Source organism: Cuculus canorus, chromosome 2, assembly GCF_017976375.1.
Source record: "Cuculus canorus isolate bCucCan1 chromosome 2, bCucCan1.pri, whole genome shotgun sequence".
NCBI lineage: Eukaryota > Metazoa > Chordata > Aves > Cuculiformes > Cuculidae > Cuculus > Cuculus canorus.
In genome coordinates, this window is record NC_071402.1 from 144,600,444 (window position 1) to 144,616,511 (window position 16,068).

At 38.4% G+C, this 16,068-nt stretch overlaps 1 protein-coding gene across 29 annotated transcripts in view; it reads left to right on the forward strand.

Annotated features, from left to right (window-relative positions):
- The window catches only part of SVIL (supervillin), a 138,269-nt gene that overhangs the window by 64,997 nt on the left and 57,204 nt on the right, over positions 1-16,068 (forward strand). For 26 of the 29 annotated variants that reach the window (XM_054057674.1, XM_054057657.1, XM_054057658.1 and 23 more), the window contains 2 exons: positions 5,189-5,255; positions 10,687-10,778. Coding sequence is in view for 25 of the 29 variants with exons in the window: in XM_054057657.1 (XP_053913632.1) it covers positions 5,189-5,255; positions 10,687-10,778 (159 nt within the window). In the remaining 4 variants the exon portion in view is untranslated. Of the gene's footprint in view, positions 1-2,107; positions 2,241-5,188; positions 5,256-5,357; positions 5,605-10,686; positions 10,779-16,068 lie in introns of those variants that run through there. The other 3 variants (XM_054057675.1, XM_054057677.1, XM_054057660.1) reach the window with 2 other exon arrangements.

The following is a 16,068-nucleotide window of genomic DNA, read 5'->3' on the forward strand; positions in this document are numbered from 1 at the left end:
TCAGCAAAAATAAAAGAGTGTACTTCCTACCAGTTTAGTCATCTGACTGGGTCACTAGGGAAGCAGGACCTAGCGGAGGTCCTGCAGAGAGAAATGGGTAGGATTATCTGTCTTGGCAGGTGAGAGCTATTGCATGAGCACAGCTGTCAGGTCTAACTTCTACCTTGCTAATGACTGCAGCCACGAGATTTATCAAATGAGTGTTATTTAGCTGCACTTTATGAGGAACAATTCCCTTCCTGTGTACCAGATGAGTTAAAGACTCTTAAAAATGCTCTAGGTAGTAATACCTCTATTCTCTTGATCGAGTAAGCAGTCTTGACACAAGCAGGGTTTGGAAAGAAGAGACCTTTTTCAGAACTAGATGTCTCTTTTACTGATATACCCACACAGATACTGGTCCAGAATGTCCCCACTAGTTATTACCAGCAGCTTCTTTGTTATTTCTGCACAGTCTCATTTTTTATATTTTAAGCACACCTGCACTTATGTCTAGGCTATAAAGTGGGTTGTCAGGTTAATGGCAATTTTGGACCAGTATCAACACATTCCTTTTTTCTGTTACTGTTTTTGTATGTATGAAGCTGAAGTACATGTAAGCCTTCACAGCTGGTCAAGAGAGCACAGCAGTGTTCAGTTTGTGTTCTGTAGGTAGTGCTGTGAAATGGTTAGAATTAAATGCAAGAGTCAGTAAGATTACAGGCAAAGAAAAAATGTAGTACGTACCATCAAATATTTCTGAACAGAGGATATTACTTGGTGATTTAGAGGCTTCAAGGCTGTGTTCCATGTGTTGGGTGACTCTCATTCCAGGGAGCTCTGCGCTGTTGAAAGATCAGCTAATGAAAGGTGCTTCAGTTAATATGACACCAACATTATTCACATTTTAAAATAATTAAATGAATACAAATAGCAGGCGAATTAGATAAGATGGAGCATATACTCTTCTACCCACTGCAAGAGCTTGTTAACATAAAAAGCAATGTTTAGATGACTTAAGCTAAATACAACTTCATGGTGAACCAAAGAAAATGAGTAGGTTTTTGATAGATTATATTTTTCAGTTGTGGTTAAGCAGTCTCTTTCACTGCATCATTGCTTATATTTTGTCTATAAATACAAGTTTCTAGCATAGATCAGGGTGCTTTTGTACCAGCTTCTTAAAGCCAGGTAAGAAAAGCTAAGAACTTCAGTTTCTTGACTACCATAATCCTGACAACCCCATCCTTGTGGTGAGTTTTCTACTAATAATAGTTGAAATCTTCTTGAAGGGAAGAAATCTGTAGCGGCAAAACTAGTATGCAGTTGCTGCCTTTGGTTGGATGAGGTTAGGTTCATGGACCTTCTTCAGTCACATATTAATGCTTCTTTCTGTATGTGTTACATGATCAGGTAGTTCAGTGTGGAGGACTGAGCCAGGGTTATTGCACCATTTTCAATAAATACTTCCAGACTTCCAAAATGAACTACAAAGGGTTCCAACTCTTCAATCCAAAATCCATCATATCTGTTTAATACAAAAATATGGTAGCTAGACAGTACTTTTGTGCAATTTTACACCTTCTGTCTCAAATTAAAATATTTGGAGCTATGGTGTCTGTTCTTACATCCCCACCCCACCCCCCAGTAATTTTGCTCGTATGTTATCCATAAATCTTGTCTGTTTTAAACGTTCCAACTAATAGTTAGGCAAAAACGTTTAACATAATGATATGATTAGCAGACTGCATTTTTTTGGCAGCCTGGATGCTGTCTTATTAAGCAAGCAGTTTATCCTGATTAGAGATATGAAGGAATTATTCCTCCTCTTGGAGGTTTTCTTCTTCGTTTTTTGAGAATATAGGGCTTCTGCATTAATTTTACAGGAGTATAATGTGTGATTTGGCTGGATCTTTGAAGTGGTAATATTATAAATCTCCCAATCACAGTTGCCCAATCTGTTTTAGCATTCATGTGCCTAATTTCTGTTTGTAATCTGATTACTGGCTTGAGCTGCTCCAGCTTGCAGCCTATTGCTATGCATTTACTGTACTCCCTGGGACGCGATAGCCTGACAGCTCCAGTCCTGTGCTATGAAAAATCTCCACACGATATTGCTAAGACAGGCCTAGGGCTGTGGCTGCTTGGGAATTAGCTGCTATTGTAGTTTCTCTTTGCTGAATCCTTTGTTTGTGCAACCATGTTCAGAAATCCCTGGATCTCCAGCTATTTGGGAAATGTTAAATACCCTGAGGAGCAAGGTAAGAGTTCCAAGTAGATAGCAGAAAATGCAGTTCATTTGTCTGTGTATAATCTTTCTCATATATATGTGTGCATGTGTAAATATTGTTTGACGGGCTCTTCTGCAGCTGCATGAGCTACTTTAGCAATCGGTATGCAGTTAGTCACCTAGGCTATTTCATTATTTCCTAAAGGACACTTTTGAAAGATCCGATTAGATGGATCTTTTAATTAGCTTAGCTTGCCACCGACTTAGGGCCTTTAAATATACTAAGTACTACTGGAAGGTTAATACAAACCTGTATTGATTTTTTTTTTTTATTCAGCTTTTTTAGTTCCATATGTATTAAACTATGGATAGTGGGTTTATCTGGAAGTTTGTACCTAAGTGTGGGGGGGAACTAGACTGAACAAATGGTTAAACTTGAGAGCGAGTTTGATTTACACTTCAGTAAATATACTCTTAAATACAAATATTTTAAATTGTTTTAATGTGGTTATAAACACATGCGGGATTCTTCAGTGAAAGAAGGAACAAAATGCTGTTGCAAAGATTTTCCTTCTGTGCGGCAGGTACTTTGAGGTTTAGGGGAGGGGGTTCTTTAAATTAACCATTGAATTAAGAATATGTTAAACTGATGTTTCTCTTGGGGACATATTTATTCGCTTTTAAAGCAGATTTGCTTTACTTTTTCTCCTGTGTTTGTTTTTAATTTTAAGACTTCCATGTTGTAGTAAATAAGTTTTATTGGACTTTAATCCTCCCACATGGGGTTTAATTTGAACAGGAGGACATACATAAAATCTCAAAACTGTGTAACAGAATTTAATTGCTTGGTTGGGGTTTTTGCTTTAGGGGGGGTCGGGGGAATGGTTTGTGAAGAGAGGATCTTCCCCCTGTGAAATACAGTAAAGGTTTAAGATGTTGTTGAGGCATTATAGATATGGTATGTGTGAATGTTGCTGAATATGTTTAATGGATAGCAAGAGTCAAAACGGCTTGTGTGCCCCCCTTAGCAGCCTTTCTCCCTCCATTCTTCCAGCAAAGCAATGGAAACAACTCTCTTCCCTTCTCATATCCCCTCTCCAGTTTTGGCTAGGTTAGGGAGAATTTCTCTGTGGTCTACTTGTGGTTTTCATGGTGGACAGCTGTTCTAGTGCCAAAAGCTGTAGGATGGGTTATATCCTGTTAGAACAGCTATAAATTTAAGATACAACTGGTTCTGATTAGCTAAGCTGATACTGAGCTGGGCTTTTTAAGTTACTGCATAGTCTTCTCACAATAATGTAAATCTGGACTTTTTAGAGGATAGTTATGGCACAGAGTATTCTTTTTAATGCTGTAGTGTAAAATTTAATTATTCATATACCATTCATACTGTTTTTTTTATAATACTCTGGTTCAGTTTAACAAGATGTTTCTATGTGATCTATGTGCTTTAACTCTTCATTTATTTGGAAGTAGAAAATTAATGTTAAGAAAAACAGGAAAAAGTTGCCTGTTAAAGCTGAAGAATGCTGTTAGCAAAGCTGCTTGAAATCTGCAGTGACTTGTAGCAGATGCTTAAAAAATGTGGGTTTGCATGTTTTAAGCCTCTTTCTCAAGCTGTTAAAATGGTCTTTTTTCCTTTTTTCTTTTACTTTTTTTTTTGTTGTTGTGACAGAAAGAAGTGGAAGACGGGAGGAGGGTGAAAAGTTTTGAAAGGCTTAGAGAAAGGATACATTCTTTAAATTATGATCCATGTTATTAGCTATAATAGATTTCATTAAACCCTTTTTGCAAAAATAAGAAATTTCCTACCTACATTATAAAATATTTAGTATAAGTGAAAAATATTCTTTATAGCAGATAGCTCTTCTTTGAAATAGTTAAATCTCAGTTCCGAGATAGAGTAAAAGTGATGTTGCTGCTTTTGAATTTTTCTGATGTTCAGGTTGTGTAATATTCAGGTCTGTCTTTGAAAAATAAAACGAACACTTCATCAGCAACCAGTTTTTCATTAATTCAGGGTCTTGGGGTGGTTGACTTAATACAGATGGAGACAGAGGCAATTTTCCAATTGGGATTAAATTATTAGTAGCTTCATGTGTCTTTTAACAGCAGTCATTGACAGGGTGCTCTGCTGCTTCCTGGCTAGCAGTTCTCTAGGGTCTCTTAATAGCATCTTCATTGCTGGAGGGAGACGGTACTTGTAGCACAGGTCCCCCTTGTCAGTGGTCAGTGTTTAGGCCCTCTGATCATGCTCATTACTGCAGAAAGTAAAAAGTTAAATCTAGAGGGGAAAGAGGAGTTTGCCCATTCCTTGCTATGATTCACAAAGGTTTGGGAACTAGAGGTTTTACATACTATTTGAAGATAAGGCTGCATCTGCCTTTTACTTTTAAGGGTAAACAAGTGTTCCTCTTTGACAGTAAGCATGTTCTAAGGCTATTCAGAAGAAAAAATGGGACCTTCCAAACAATAGGCAACCTTCAGAAATATTTCAGCCATGGATGGTGTAATAATGTGTTGCAACAGATCCTCAGCTGGGCATCTCTGACTTCTGCAGTGAATATGCAGTTTTTGTAGTATTGCTAGGCTGCGGCCAAAAAAGCTCTTGCTGCTTTCAGCATTTCTCATTTGCAGAGTGCTTCATAAACATGTCTACCATCCATTTATAAGCTGGGAAACTGAGTCAAGGAGCTTAAATTATAGCCCCAGGCTGCAGTGCTACACCAAGAATTAGAACATGGCAGTTCCATGTATTATTAATGCTTTTGATTCATTTACTGTCTGTACTCGTTTTTGCAAAGCTTTGGTTTATCACCATGTTGGGTGTGAGAGCTTATGCTCCTTTGACTAGATGGAAGGCCTTTGCACAGTCTTTTCCAGTGGAAAAGGACTATGATTGGAGACTATAACTTCATTTCCTAAAAGATTCCTGTTTATTAAAGCATCTTTGCTATCTTGTGTTTTTTCATTTCACAGATTTTGACAAAGAAAACTCAGTCAGATTTAAACCTTCACGACTGCTTCAAAGGAAGAGAGCATTAAGGTAAGGTCAAGTTTTTCTTGCCGAGTGAAGATGTCTGGGCATCAAGTTTTCATGATTGTAACTTGCACTCACTGTTTGAATTTATGTTTATTCTTTTGTCAGGGAAAATGATTATTGGTCCTGTTGCAGGACCGAGCTTTGACATGAAGCAGATGCTCTGAACAGATATTGAAACCACCGGCTGCCTCCTAAGTAACATGAAAATTTATAGCTGTCATTGCAAAGGGAAGAGTCACATTCTGCACTGAACCTCCTGCCACTGACTTTTTCTTGAATGGCATGAAGACAGTACAGATGTGTAGCAAAGCAGCTTGGAAAATTGTACTATCTGCAAAAGAAGCTGGTCCAAGTAGGTGAATGAATTATATAGCCATGCAGAGAGCTTTGTCAGCACATGGGAGGGTGACGCAGCTGAGATGAATGGAGAGGTGAAGTTGCTGCTTCCTTGCAGGGCCATCCCGCCTTGTGTGTACAATCTTAGGACACGGTTCCACAAGACTGAGTAAGGGGATACAGTTCCACTTAAACAAGATGGCAGGTCACATTCCCTCTCCTCATCCTCACTCCAACTGGTTTTGGATGTGCACCTTTGTGCTTGCTGGACTCATTCATGATGGCACAGAAGGGAGGTCAGAGAGTTGGGAACCAACTCTTGCCCCAGCAGGCAGCTGTTTTGTGGGCTCAACTGCAAAGGAATCTACCAGCCTTAGGCAGCCAGGCTGTTATTTGCAAGTATCTTTTCAGTCAATTCACAGCTTCTGGAGCACATCTGATTCCCTACCATGTTAGAATAGAATAGATCATAGAATGGTTTGCGTTGGAAGGGACGTTAAAGATCATCCAGTTCCAACCCCCCTGCCATCGTCAGGGACACCTTCCACTAAACAAGACTTCCCAAGGCCCCACCCAGCTTTTCTTTGGACACCTCCAGGGATGGCGCATCCAAAGCTTCCCTGGGCAACCTGTTCCAGTGCTTCACCACCCTCATTGTGAAGAATTTCTTCCTAAAGAAGAAATGTTGTTGCTTAGGTACTGTAGAGAGGTGTTGTAGAAGATGCATTAGTTATGTAAGGCAGGTAGGGGAAAGCAGAGTGAGAGTAGAGAAGGATGTGACAACAGAAGGGACCATTTTTACCTAAGAGTCCAGAGAAGGAAATTCTCCTGGAGGTGGAGAAAGAGAAGACAAATGAATGCCAAGTGACTCGCTGGCATGTATAAAAGTGAATCTTCTTGCAATTTTTCAGAAAAACTCAGTATATCCTGTAGCCTTAATCTAGATGGCAGGGCAGTGTTACCAGTGGCATTTGGATTGAAATTTTGCTTGCTTTTGTAACTAGGTTAGTGGGACAGCTATTTAGAAAATGTATGCTGCTGCTGCAGCAGAAGATGAGATTTTCAGCCTGGAGTCCCTGATGTATAGAAGCAGCCCACACTTACTTTGGAAGTTGCAAGAACAATGTAACTGCTCAGACTGTCAAATACTCTACTAATGTCATATTTTGTGTTGTTTGTAAAGAAAAACAGAGCTTGTGAAATATTGTTGCCTGTGTTTTAGTAGGAATCATATAAATTCCTGAACATTGAGGAGTGTAATGAGGTTGTTGGCAACCTGAGGCCAAAGCACACACAAATCCTGTGTAAAACAAACTTGTGGGTCCTCATGCTGTTGGTTGCATTTCACGAACCATTATCACAGTCTGTATTTCAGACAAGCAAAGGATGAGAAGTTTCTCTTGCAGTATCCAGATTTGACAGGGACTCGAAGAAGAAAGAATTCTTGCAAACTTTTAACATTTTTTTTTCAGTTAGAGAAACCCAAGTATGCTTTAAATTATTTCAGTAATGAATGTGCATAGCCTAGCTGTTAAGTGCAGAAACTCCTGGTGGTGCTGCTGCTCAGAATCTGCACTTAGATATATAGCATGACTTGAGAAATTAGGAAAAGCAAAGATGAGTAGATGTAGTTGTGATACTTCTGGAACAGGGTTGTGGATAACATAGAATGGACAATATACTTGACAATCCAAGTCTGACTGTCTGACTTCACTTAAGCAACTAAATTGATGTTGCAAGTGCTTCTCTAGCAGAGAAACGAATAAAGTGGGGAGACATCTGGATAGATCCTTTTGAGAAAAAAGGAAATCTTGGTGAGTTACTTATGAGTTTATTTTTTAAAATCCCCTATGAGTAGTGTCCTGTAATTTTTTTTAAATTATTATTATTTTTTTTACTCTTTGGAATTGCTTGAACATCATTCTGACTCAATTTAGATTCCTAATGAATGTTCTTACTGAATACTGTGACACATCCTAAATGTGCCTACTTTCATTTTAGAACTAATTTTATATATTTCTCTATACATACCGAATTGTTTAGCTTGATTGTATCATCTTCAGAGCAGTGCCCTGTCTCTGAACTCTCTATAGAGGTGAAAACAATGTAACTGTTACATCCATTAAAAATATTTTGTGTTTCTAATGTGCAAATATTTAAAACAAGCAATGCCACCTGCAGCTTTGCAACAGAACTCCTTTGAACATGAAAAAATCCTCTGATGTGGATAAAATATCCAGTGTGTGATAGGAGTTAATAACTTAAAAATAAGCAAGTAAATAATTGTTGTCAGTCTGTCCAGAGGGAAATGGAAAATGAGGGCATAAGAGCAACTGAAAGGACTTACCCAAGGCAGATAACCTGTGGTGCCGTGTAGCCCAGCGAGAGTTAAACTCGAGTAGTTTGTGGTTATTAAAAGAATTTTAATGAAATCTGCCAGTGAGCAAAGGTTTGAAGCCACCCTCGGTACAAAGGAGGAGGGAGCTCACATACAGGAAGGGAAGATTGGATGACCTTGAGAAGTAATAGAAAAGAGATGTAATGTAGTAATACTAAGTGCACAGTTGTGCATTGGGGGCTGGTAGTTTTTTCCGTCACTTTGAACTGATGAAAGCAAACTCTTAGCATATTTGTTTCTCATGCAAGATGGAGCGACCAATATAGTGTAGATATAAAAAGGCAAATGTGTTGTAGATCCTGACATTCATCTGGCTAGTCATATATTAATGCTTTTCTTACTAAAATTCCTGGTTTTGTAAGACACTGGTAAGACCCAGGTCTGGAATCAAGACTGTCCAATTCTGGTCACCATATACAAAATAGATGATGTAAAACTGGGATAGATAGAAGACATTTTTACAGATCATCTCTGAAACTGAGAGCCTGTATTGAAGAAGCTGAGTAGACATGGAAAACTTCTGCTAAGAGAAATAAGTAAGGTAACCAACAACACTGGCATGTAAAAAACAAGATGGAAAGCAAGTGGAAGACTTTTAGTCTGGGTTTAGAGGGCCTCTGGCTTCACAGTCCCTGGCACTCCCTGGAGATTGGAGGAGGGGGAAGGAGCAAAACCTTACTAGTTTATTGTACCTAAATCTGCTGAGGCTGCACAAGCGATGTTATAATACAGTTCCTTTTAGCAACAGTAAGCTAGTGCCAGTCCTGCTTCTGTATGATATTACCTTGGAAGTTCGTGTGGGTCTGAGGCATAGTTGTGGATGTTGGTGCACAGTCAGTCTAAACAAGGATTTTGCTCTATGAGTGAATGCTTTTCTGTACAGTCCCATGTTTATGGAAACTTAAGGTGCAGCACTGTCACAAGCATTATGGAAGCAATTGGAGATGCTACTAAATAAATCCCAGGTATTCAAAAGTCATGAGCTGAGTCCCTCATCACTTTTGAGACAAGTCTTAAGTAGTCAAGTTGATTTGACAAAATAAATGTAGGGTTTGATTTATGACTTTTGGACAATATTATTCACATTTTTCAAACTCATCCTCAGCCAAAAGGAGTAGAAGCTGATTTCAAGTGGAAACTGAATCTCTCCACCTAGGGGTTCTCCAGAAGCCGTGTCTGTAAGACGATAACCTGTTGTGAGGCTAATAAGAATCATGAGTGCTGGTAGTGTGGGGTTAGGCCTATAGAAACATGCAGTTAACTGTCTGAGTCTCTGCTCAGTCTCTGATCACACATGCACCCATTTGTATGTGGCTGCTGTGTGGTCTTTTTAAATTTGATCTTGTTTTTCTTTAGTTCCTTTAAAGTGTTTTCACCCTATAAGGATACAGTTTTCTATAATGAGCAGCTTATTGCAGCTCTTAATCTTCTATTTTCTTGTAGAGGCTAACATTACTTTTCTTGGCAGTACCTGGAATAATTTCTGTAACTGCAGAGACGATTTGCAGTAAGCAGCATGGTGCCTGAATGTGATACAGCCCAGTGTCTTTATTGTCATTTCAAGGGTTTTTTTGTCTCTTCAATGACTTACAAAGAAATGTTATTTATAAACTATGAAGAAGCAAATACTTCTTGGAGTTCATGTAAAATGTCATTAGTCATTATATGTTAAAACTCTTTTAAATGAGAAATGTTCTTTCGGAACAGTAAGTAGAGAATTTTTTTTTTCACTATGTTTTCTTTTCTAACTAAATACCACTGATGAAAGGGTATTCAGTTCTTTAAAAAGTCATTAAAAGCTGTCCTAAGGAAAGATTTTCCAATGGTAAGACTGTGTAATTTGTCTTATTAGAATGACAGTAAATCATGTGGCACATCACTACCATGGCAAAATGAAGAGCCTGAGATCACTGTGGGGATTTGTATCTGTTACACCTGTGTACACAGTTTGCTAAGAATTTTAAGACTAGTGTAACTTTTCTTATGCCTAATTGGGATAGTTTAGAAGTCATAATGGCAGAATGTAACAGTTCTCTCTCTATTTTTAATAATTTTGTAATAATTGGAGAGAAAAATATCACTTTGTTTACCCACAAGGAGAAACACTTCCTCCAAAAAAATCTCTGTAGACAGTTAGTATCTACTTTAGATGGTTACGACACCTACATTTTATGGATGAAATTTGTATATTTTATGAACGTATTTAAAGAAATATTGTTTCCTTTGAATGGGCGTTTTTGATGTTTTGAGAAGTCAAGGTATAAAACTAAATGATCCGCTGCTTATGTTAGTGCATTGTAAGCCATATCCAGAGATCAGTGCAGTAACAACAATAGGATAGTAATGAAGAAGGCTTCTATGTGGAGAGTATGTACAGTGCTGCATTTGATGAACTATGTTTTAATATTTATGGAGAATCATTCAGTATAGATTGTTTCAAATGTGATTGCTAGTGGAGCATTTTGAAGGCAGTCTCAGTAATTTAATGCAAAATGTGTCACAGTCAGTTCCAAACAAGTTTCAAATTATGTTAGGTTTGGCTTTGTGACTTTCTTGAGCTTATTTCTTGTTTTGTTCTAATGGAAAATATTTTCTTTGGTATCTTTGTTAGACTATCTTGCAGTAAATTGATTACATCTCAGCGTTGTTTGATTTGTAGCAGAAACATCCACAGTTCTGTAAACCAGATGTTGCTTTCAGTTTTCAGAAGGAGTTCTCATTTGAAGATAAAGAAGAACTTGCAAACAGTACAAAGGATATTGATGCTAATCTCTTAGCAGTACTTCCAAAAGGTACGTAAGGGAGACACATTATGAACATGAGTGGTAATTTAACAATATATGAAGTTTAGTCTGTGCAGGTACAAAGCGCAGTTAAAATCATTTGATGTTTTGAAAATGAGTTTCCTTTTCCCTGCAATGTATGCACAGGGCATGAAACATGGGATGAGCCACAATGCTTTTTTTACAAGTCCTTGTAAATCCCTGCTTCATAAAGTTCAGCTTTGTTCACCTAGTCTTCAGTGGATTCAGAAGTAAGTGAAATTCAAAACTTCAGAGAGGTTTCCTTGTACAGATAGATTGATACTGAATTCAAAGGTGTTAACTTGGCTTGTAGTCATAACTCTTTCTGGTCCTTGTCATTGGTTGCTAGAATCACTACGCTTGCACAACCTGCTAACTACACACAGAATTTTAGTCTTGCCTGTTGAAGGACCTGCAGTATGTATGGGTTTTAGAATTTTTATTTTTTAAAAATTTATGGTTTTGAGTTACTTATGAAGAAAAAACAGCAATTCCATCTTTATCGTTTAATACAGTTGAAGTAAAGGTGAAAATTAATTCTCTTGTATTATTTACAGGAAATCACAATCAGCTTGGAAATAGTTCTTGACCAGTAAAGGGCGACATTTTACTACATGTAACTGACATAAATGTGTTCCCTTCACTCAGGAATGTTGTGGGTCTCAGAACTTTTATTAAAACTATGTGCGTGATCTTATGGTATTTTTACACTTTCCAAAAAACTACAAGCCTAAGTGCACCAACATAAAGGAACTGTATTACTCTTTTAATGTCATTTATTGCAGAGTTCCTATATAAAGAAGCTCTTTTTTCCAGCATAACACTTAAGTGATATTTAACTGATATGCTTGCTTTTATAACATAATCGTTAGAGATCTTTGGAAGGAGACTTCATTGACACAGTGATGGAAAGATGGTGTGCGTTTATACAATACAGACTTCCTGAGAGCACTAGTCAGTGAGAATACATAGTCCCTCATTGTTCCATGTATATAGCCTTGCAATCACGCTGGCAAAAAATTAATTATGGGAGCCTTCATTTGATAAACTTTCTCTGTGATTTACTTTTCAGTGAAATAATATCTGTTCCAAGATCTCTCTGTTTCCTGAGAAATTATTCTTGTAATAAAGGCATTAGATTTGGTATGTACCAGACTTAAGAAAGTTAGCAATGGGAGCTGAGAGGACTACTTAAAGCCATCCACATTCTGAAAATCCAGGTTATTTATCCCATCTAGGACCTAACTTTGATCTCGATTTGTGCATGTTGGAAAACCGGAGGAATGTAATTTTCAACTGATACAGACTGAACTGAAGTTCAAAGAGCCTAGCTGAAGTCTCACACATTGGTGCCTGCACTTAAACATTGTGTTAGTGTGCCTCTGGTAGCATAAACAGAAGATAAATTCTTTTTCAGCGTGGTTTGTAGACCATCATCTTTCCAGGTGAGGAAAGGAATGAGACTGATAGGCTTCACTCTTGTGTTAAATTTTCCTCAAAATGAATATATTTATATATATACACACACCTGCTTTACAGTGGCTATTTACCATCTGAGAAATTAAACCTCTAGCAGGGAAACTTATGATCCACGTCTGTTCAGACTTCACAAATGTACGTGCTCATTTTCTACTAGGAACTTCTGGAAGGCTTGATTTATTTTTTACAGCTTCTGATTTTTAAAAATAAAACTGCTGTCACATACCCGCGATTTTATTCACATTATATCTGCTCTGCTGTTATCAAAGAGGGCTTTTGGCAAAAACTTCTTTATATTCTGTAACAAATGTTTTTGAAAGATTTCTGTATTCTATAAGAAATCTTTCACCTTAATCAAAGGAGGGTTTTAAACATTTTTATAAGGTGCACTTCAAATGTACTTTTTGTTTTTCATCTGGGAGGGGACTTGGAACAACATGACTTTTGCTAAATACTGGTATAAAGTAAATTATGCTCAGAAAGTCTACAGTTACCAAAATTAAGATGCCTTTGTATAGTCTGCCTTAGAGGGTATCCTATCATAGCATCCTGCTTAACATCCTAAAATAAAGCCTGACATTCAGGGCTGTTCTGTTAGCTGTATTGACCAACAGTATTTACAAAGTAGGTTGGCGTGAAGTAAGGAGATAAGGAGCTTTTACTGTGAAATTAATTATTTTAAGGTTCTTGGTCTTTTCTTGTGTGCTGAATCAGATCTTTGTGCTACCTTTTAGATGGAAGTGTTGTTATTCCTTAATGCTGTCATGCGTATCTTTGAAATTGTGTAGTTTCTGATAGTCACGTGGGAAAACATCCCATGAATAGATGGGCAGTTGGTACCAACATATTCAAATTGCAAATTAAAAAAGAGAAATCTTCTCAGACATAAGCTTGCAAGGGCCAACAAGTGTCCTTGGAAGTGAAATTTCTCCAACTGACTTCCATATTTTGAAGTAAAATATTTTATACAGCAAAACCAAAACACTAGAGTAGGAGAATTCTGTGTTTTGTCATCGTGTTTTGGTTTTGGCGGAGGTAGAGAGTGCTTCTTTTCTCCATTTCTCAAGAAGAGGAATATTGCTGAAAATGCTTACACAGAAAAGCTCTGCAGATGTTGGCCGACCTAGCTGAAATTACTCTCTGGAATCTCAAGTGTGGAAAAAGTGTAAGGCAGCATATAGTAGTCCCATGCTATTTTTGTCCCATCTTGTTTGGGGAGGTGTTGGAGAGATGCTTCATGAGGCCAGTGCTCTTTTTAGGACTGCAAAGCAGTAGTAGAATCTCTGGAACTTCAGCTAACATGTGGCAAGAGTGTGTTGAGCTAATGCTACTGGGAGTTCTTTGGATGTTCCACATTTCTTGTATGAGGACGACTTATAGTCAAGATTCCTTTTTTGGGAGGGGGGACAAAAAGGCGACTTTAGTATATGAACCTCTGCTCTAGAGCTTTACTAAAACTGTGTAAAAGACCTGTTCTCTGATGATGTTTTTAGAGACTCTATAAATCAGTGTCTCGGGAACACAAATGATCAGGATTTGGATGGAATGTGGTTTATTAACTGTGAGCTGTGGAGGCCTTTGGCCTGTCTGAAGTGGCAGAACAATTATGGGGTTTGTTTTGAACATTTTGTGTATGTATAGCAAACAGATGGAACAAAAAAAACCTCTTCTAGCCAAAGGAGCAAGCTTGAACAGAAGTAGATTGGGCAGAGGTGAGAGCAAAGTATTTACGAGAAATCATTTCCTTTGGTGTGAATGTGAGACGAAAGCTGGTTTCACATGGGCAAGTTCTCTGTTTAATACAGTTCCACTGCTATTATAACACAGCTTGAGTAGGCAGGACAGCAGCGAGAACTGCTCATGCGTTGATAGAAATGTCTGTGAAAACACGATGCAAGGGCTCATCTTTTCTTTGGTATTGGTTCAGGATGCAAATTTTTCATTACCCAAGTCTGGTTCCCATCTGTCTCCAGATACTTCCCTGGAGTTTGCTGACTTTCAGTGGCTCTCTTGCACTGTCAACATGGTCAACAACATAGTCTTCAGTCTGCTGTGCTGCAAGTGCTGAAGTTAGGCATAGGAGGCCTGTCCCTTGGGTTAGCACTGTTAAGTAGCTGCCTACTTAGCTACTCTGCACTGCCAGTTGAATCAAATGCATACGTATTAGATTTTTTTCATGGCATGATGACAATCTGAGCTAACCTGGTTTGAGAAATTCGAACAGATTGCTTAAGTCTGCTTTCCGTAAAAATGTAGACTAAAGGAGTTGTTTTGGAGAGTGGCCCAGTTGATTTCTTTCCCCTGTTAATCAGACATTCCCAGGAGGCAGTCATCTATAGCCTCAGATGCTATATTCATACCTCAGCCATTTCTTCCTCTGAGTAGTCATGTTCAGGATATGTTCATTGTTGCTGATCCAAGACATTTTACCTGGAGTCCAAGTGGCTTTTCAGCACGTAATCTTGATATGACAGCCAGTGTCAATAGTGTCTGTACCTCTGAGCTGTGCTTGTGTTGACTACAGTGAACTTGGATACATGTCAGCTAAGCTGAAACTCTGACTTAGGTCTGCATGTAGAGAAAAGGGAGAGAAGGTGCATCTAACCTTTAAAAGGATGGTGTTTCAATAATGTTTATCTTTCATCTAGAGCAACAAAGTCTGGTAGGGAAAAAAGTTAATAGATTTACTTCTGCAACGTTTGGAATAGTGTCTGCTAGACAATTCTGACTCATTAGGCGTTTCTGATGGCAATCTAAGGCTGATTTAGCAGGCTGTAGACTTTGGTTTAACTTCTGATCTCTGGGTTAACACTATCAGAACCCCAGAGGTGTGGTGCATCAGAGCAGGCTTGCACAGCTTTTAGCGCCACATCTTAGCCAATGTAGTGATACGGAGGGGTGAATGGTGGGTGTTAGGCACACAGACACACACACCCCAGTCCACTGCATCTTCTGGCAGCCTGGATGGTTTCTCTTCCTGGTGGTATAAAGTCACATCACACTTGTTTATGTAGCACTCATTGCTTCTGTGTGTTCTGCGAACATCACTCATAACTGTGCACATGTGTGTATATATATAGGGATTACTTCATCTATCACGCCTTCTGTTGGTTAACTACTATTCTGTGTACTGTCACAGGTATCTACTAGCACACAATGCCACCAAACAATTTAGGGGGAGAGAAGGAAGGTATGTCCAATTATTAGCAAAATTAGCAAAAGTAGAAAATCAGCAAAGTAGAAAGTGATTAACCGTGCAGGAGAGAAGGAAGGTATGTCCAATTATTAGCAAAATTAGCAAAAGTAGAAAATCAGCAAAGTAGAAAGTGATTAACCATGCAGGAATATCATGAGGGTACACGGTGATTTTCATTCCAGCCATGAGTCATGGGAATTCATAAGGTCTGCTTGATATGGAGGAGTGGAGGACAGTAAAGAATAGGGAATACTGTTTCTCTTTAATCATAGCCAATACTCAACCTCTGTGTAGACAAGGTAAGCAGTAATTCCATACTGCCTGGTTAGAACATTTTTTTAAAGCATGTAGGCTTGACCTCAGCTGATCAAAATACAACTTGCCCATTTTGTACTAGATCTTGAAAATTGCTGGGATGCAGATTCTAGCTTAGCCTGGAAGTACCTGGAGGGGAGGACTCCTTGGTGTCCACGCCTATGTGCCTGATGCACTTCTGACAACACAAGCTTCATAAACTAGGAAGACAAGAGGAAAATGCTTGTTCACTGACAAAAGCTGTTTTAAAGCTCTTAACTTTTATTTGTCTGTTGTTTCTTATTCTGA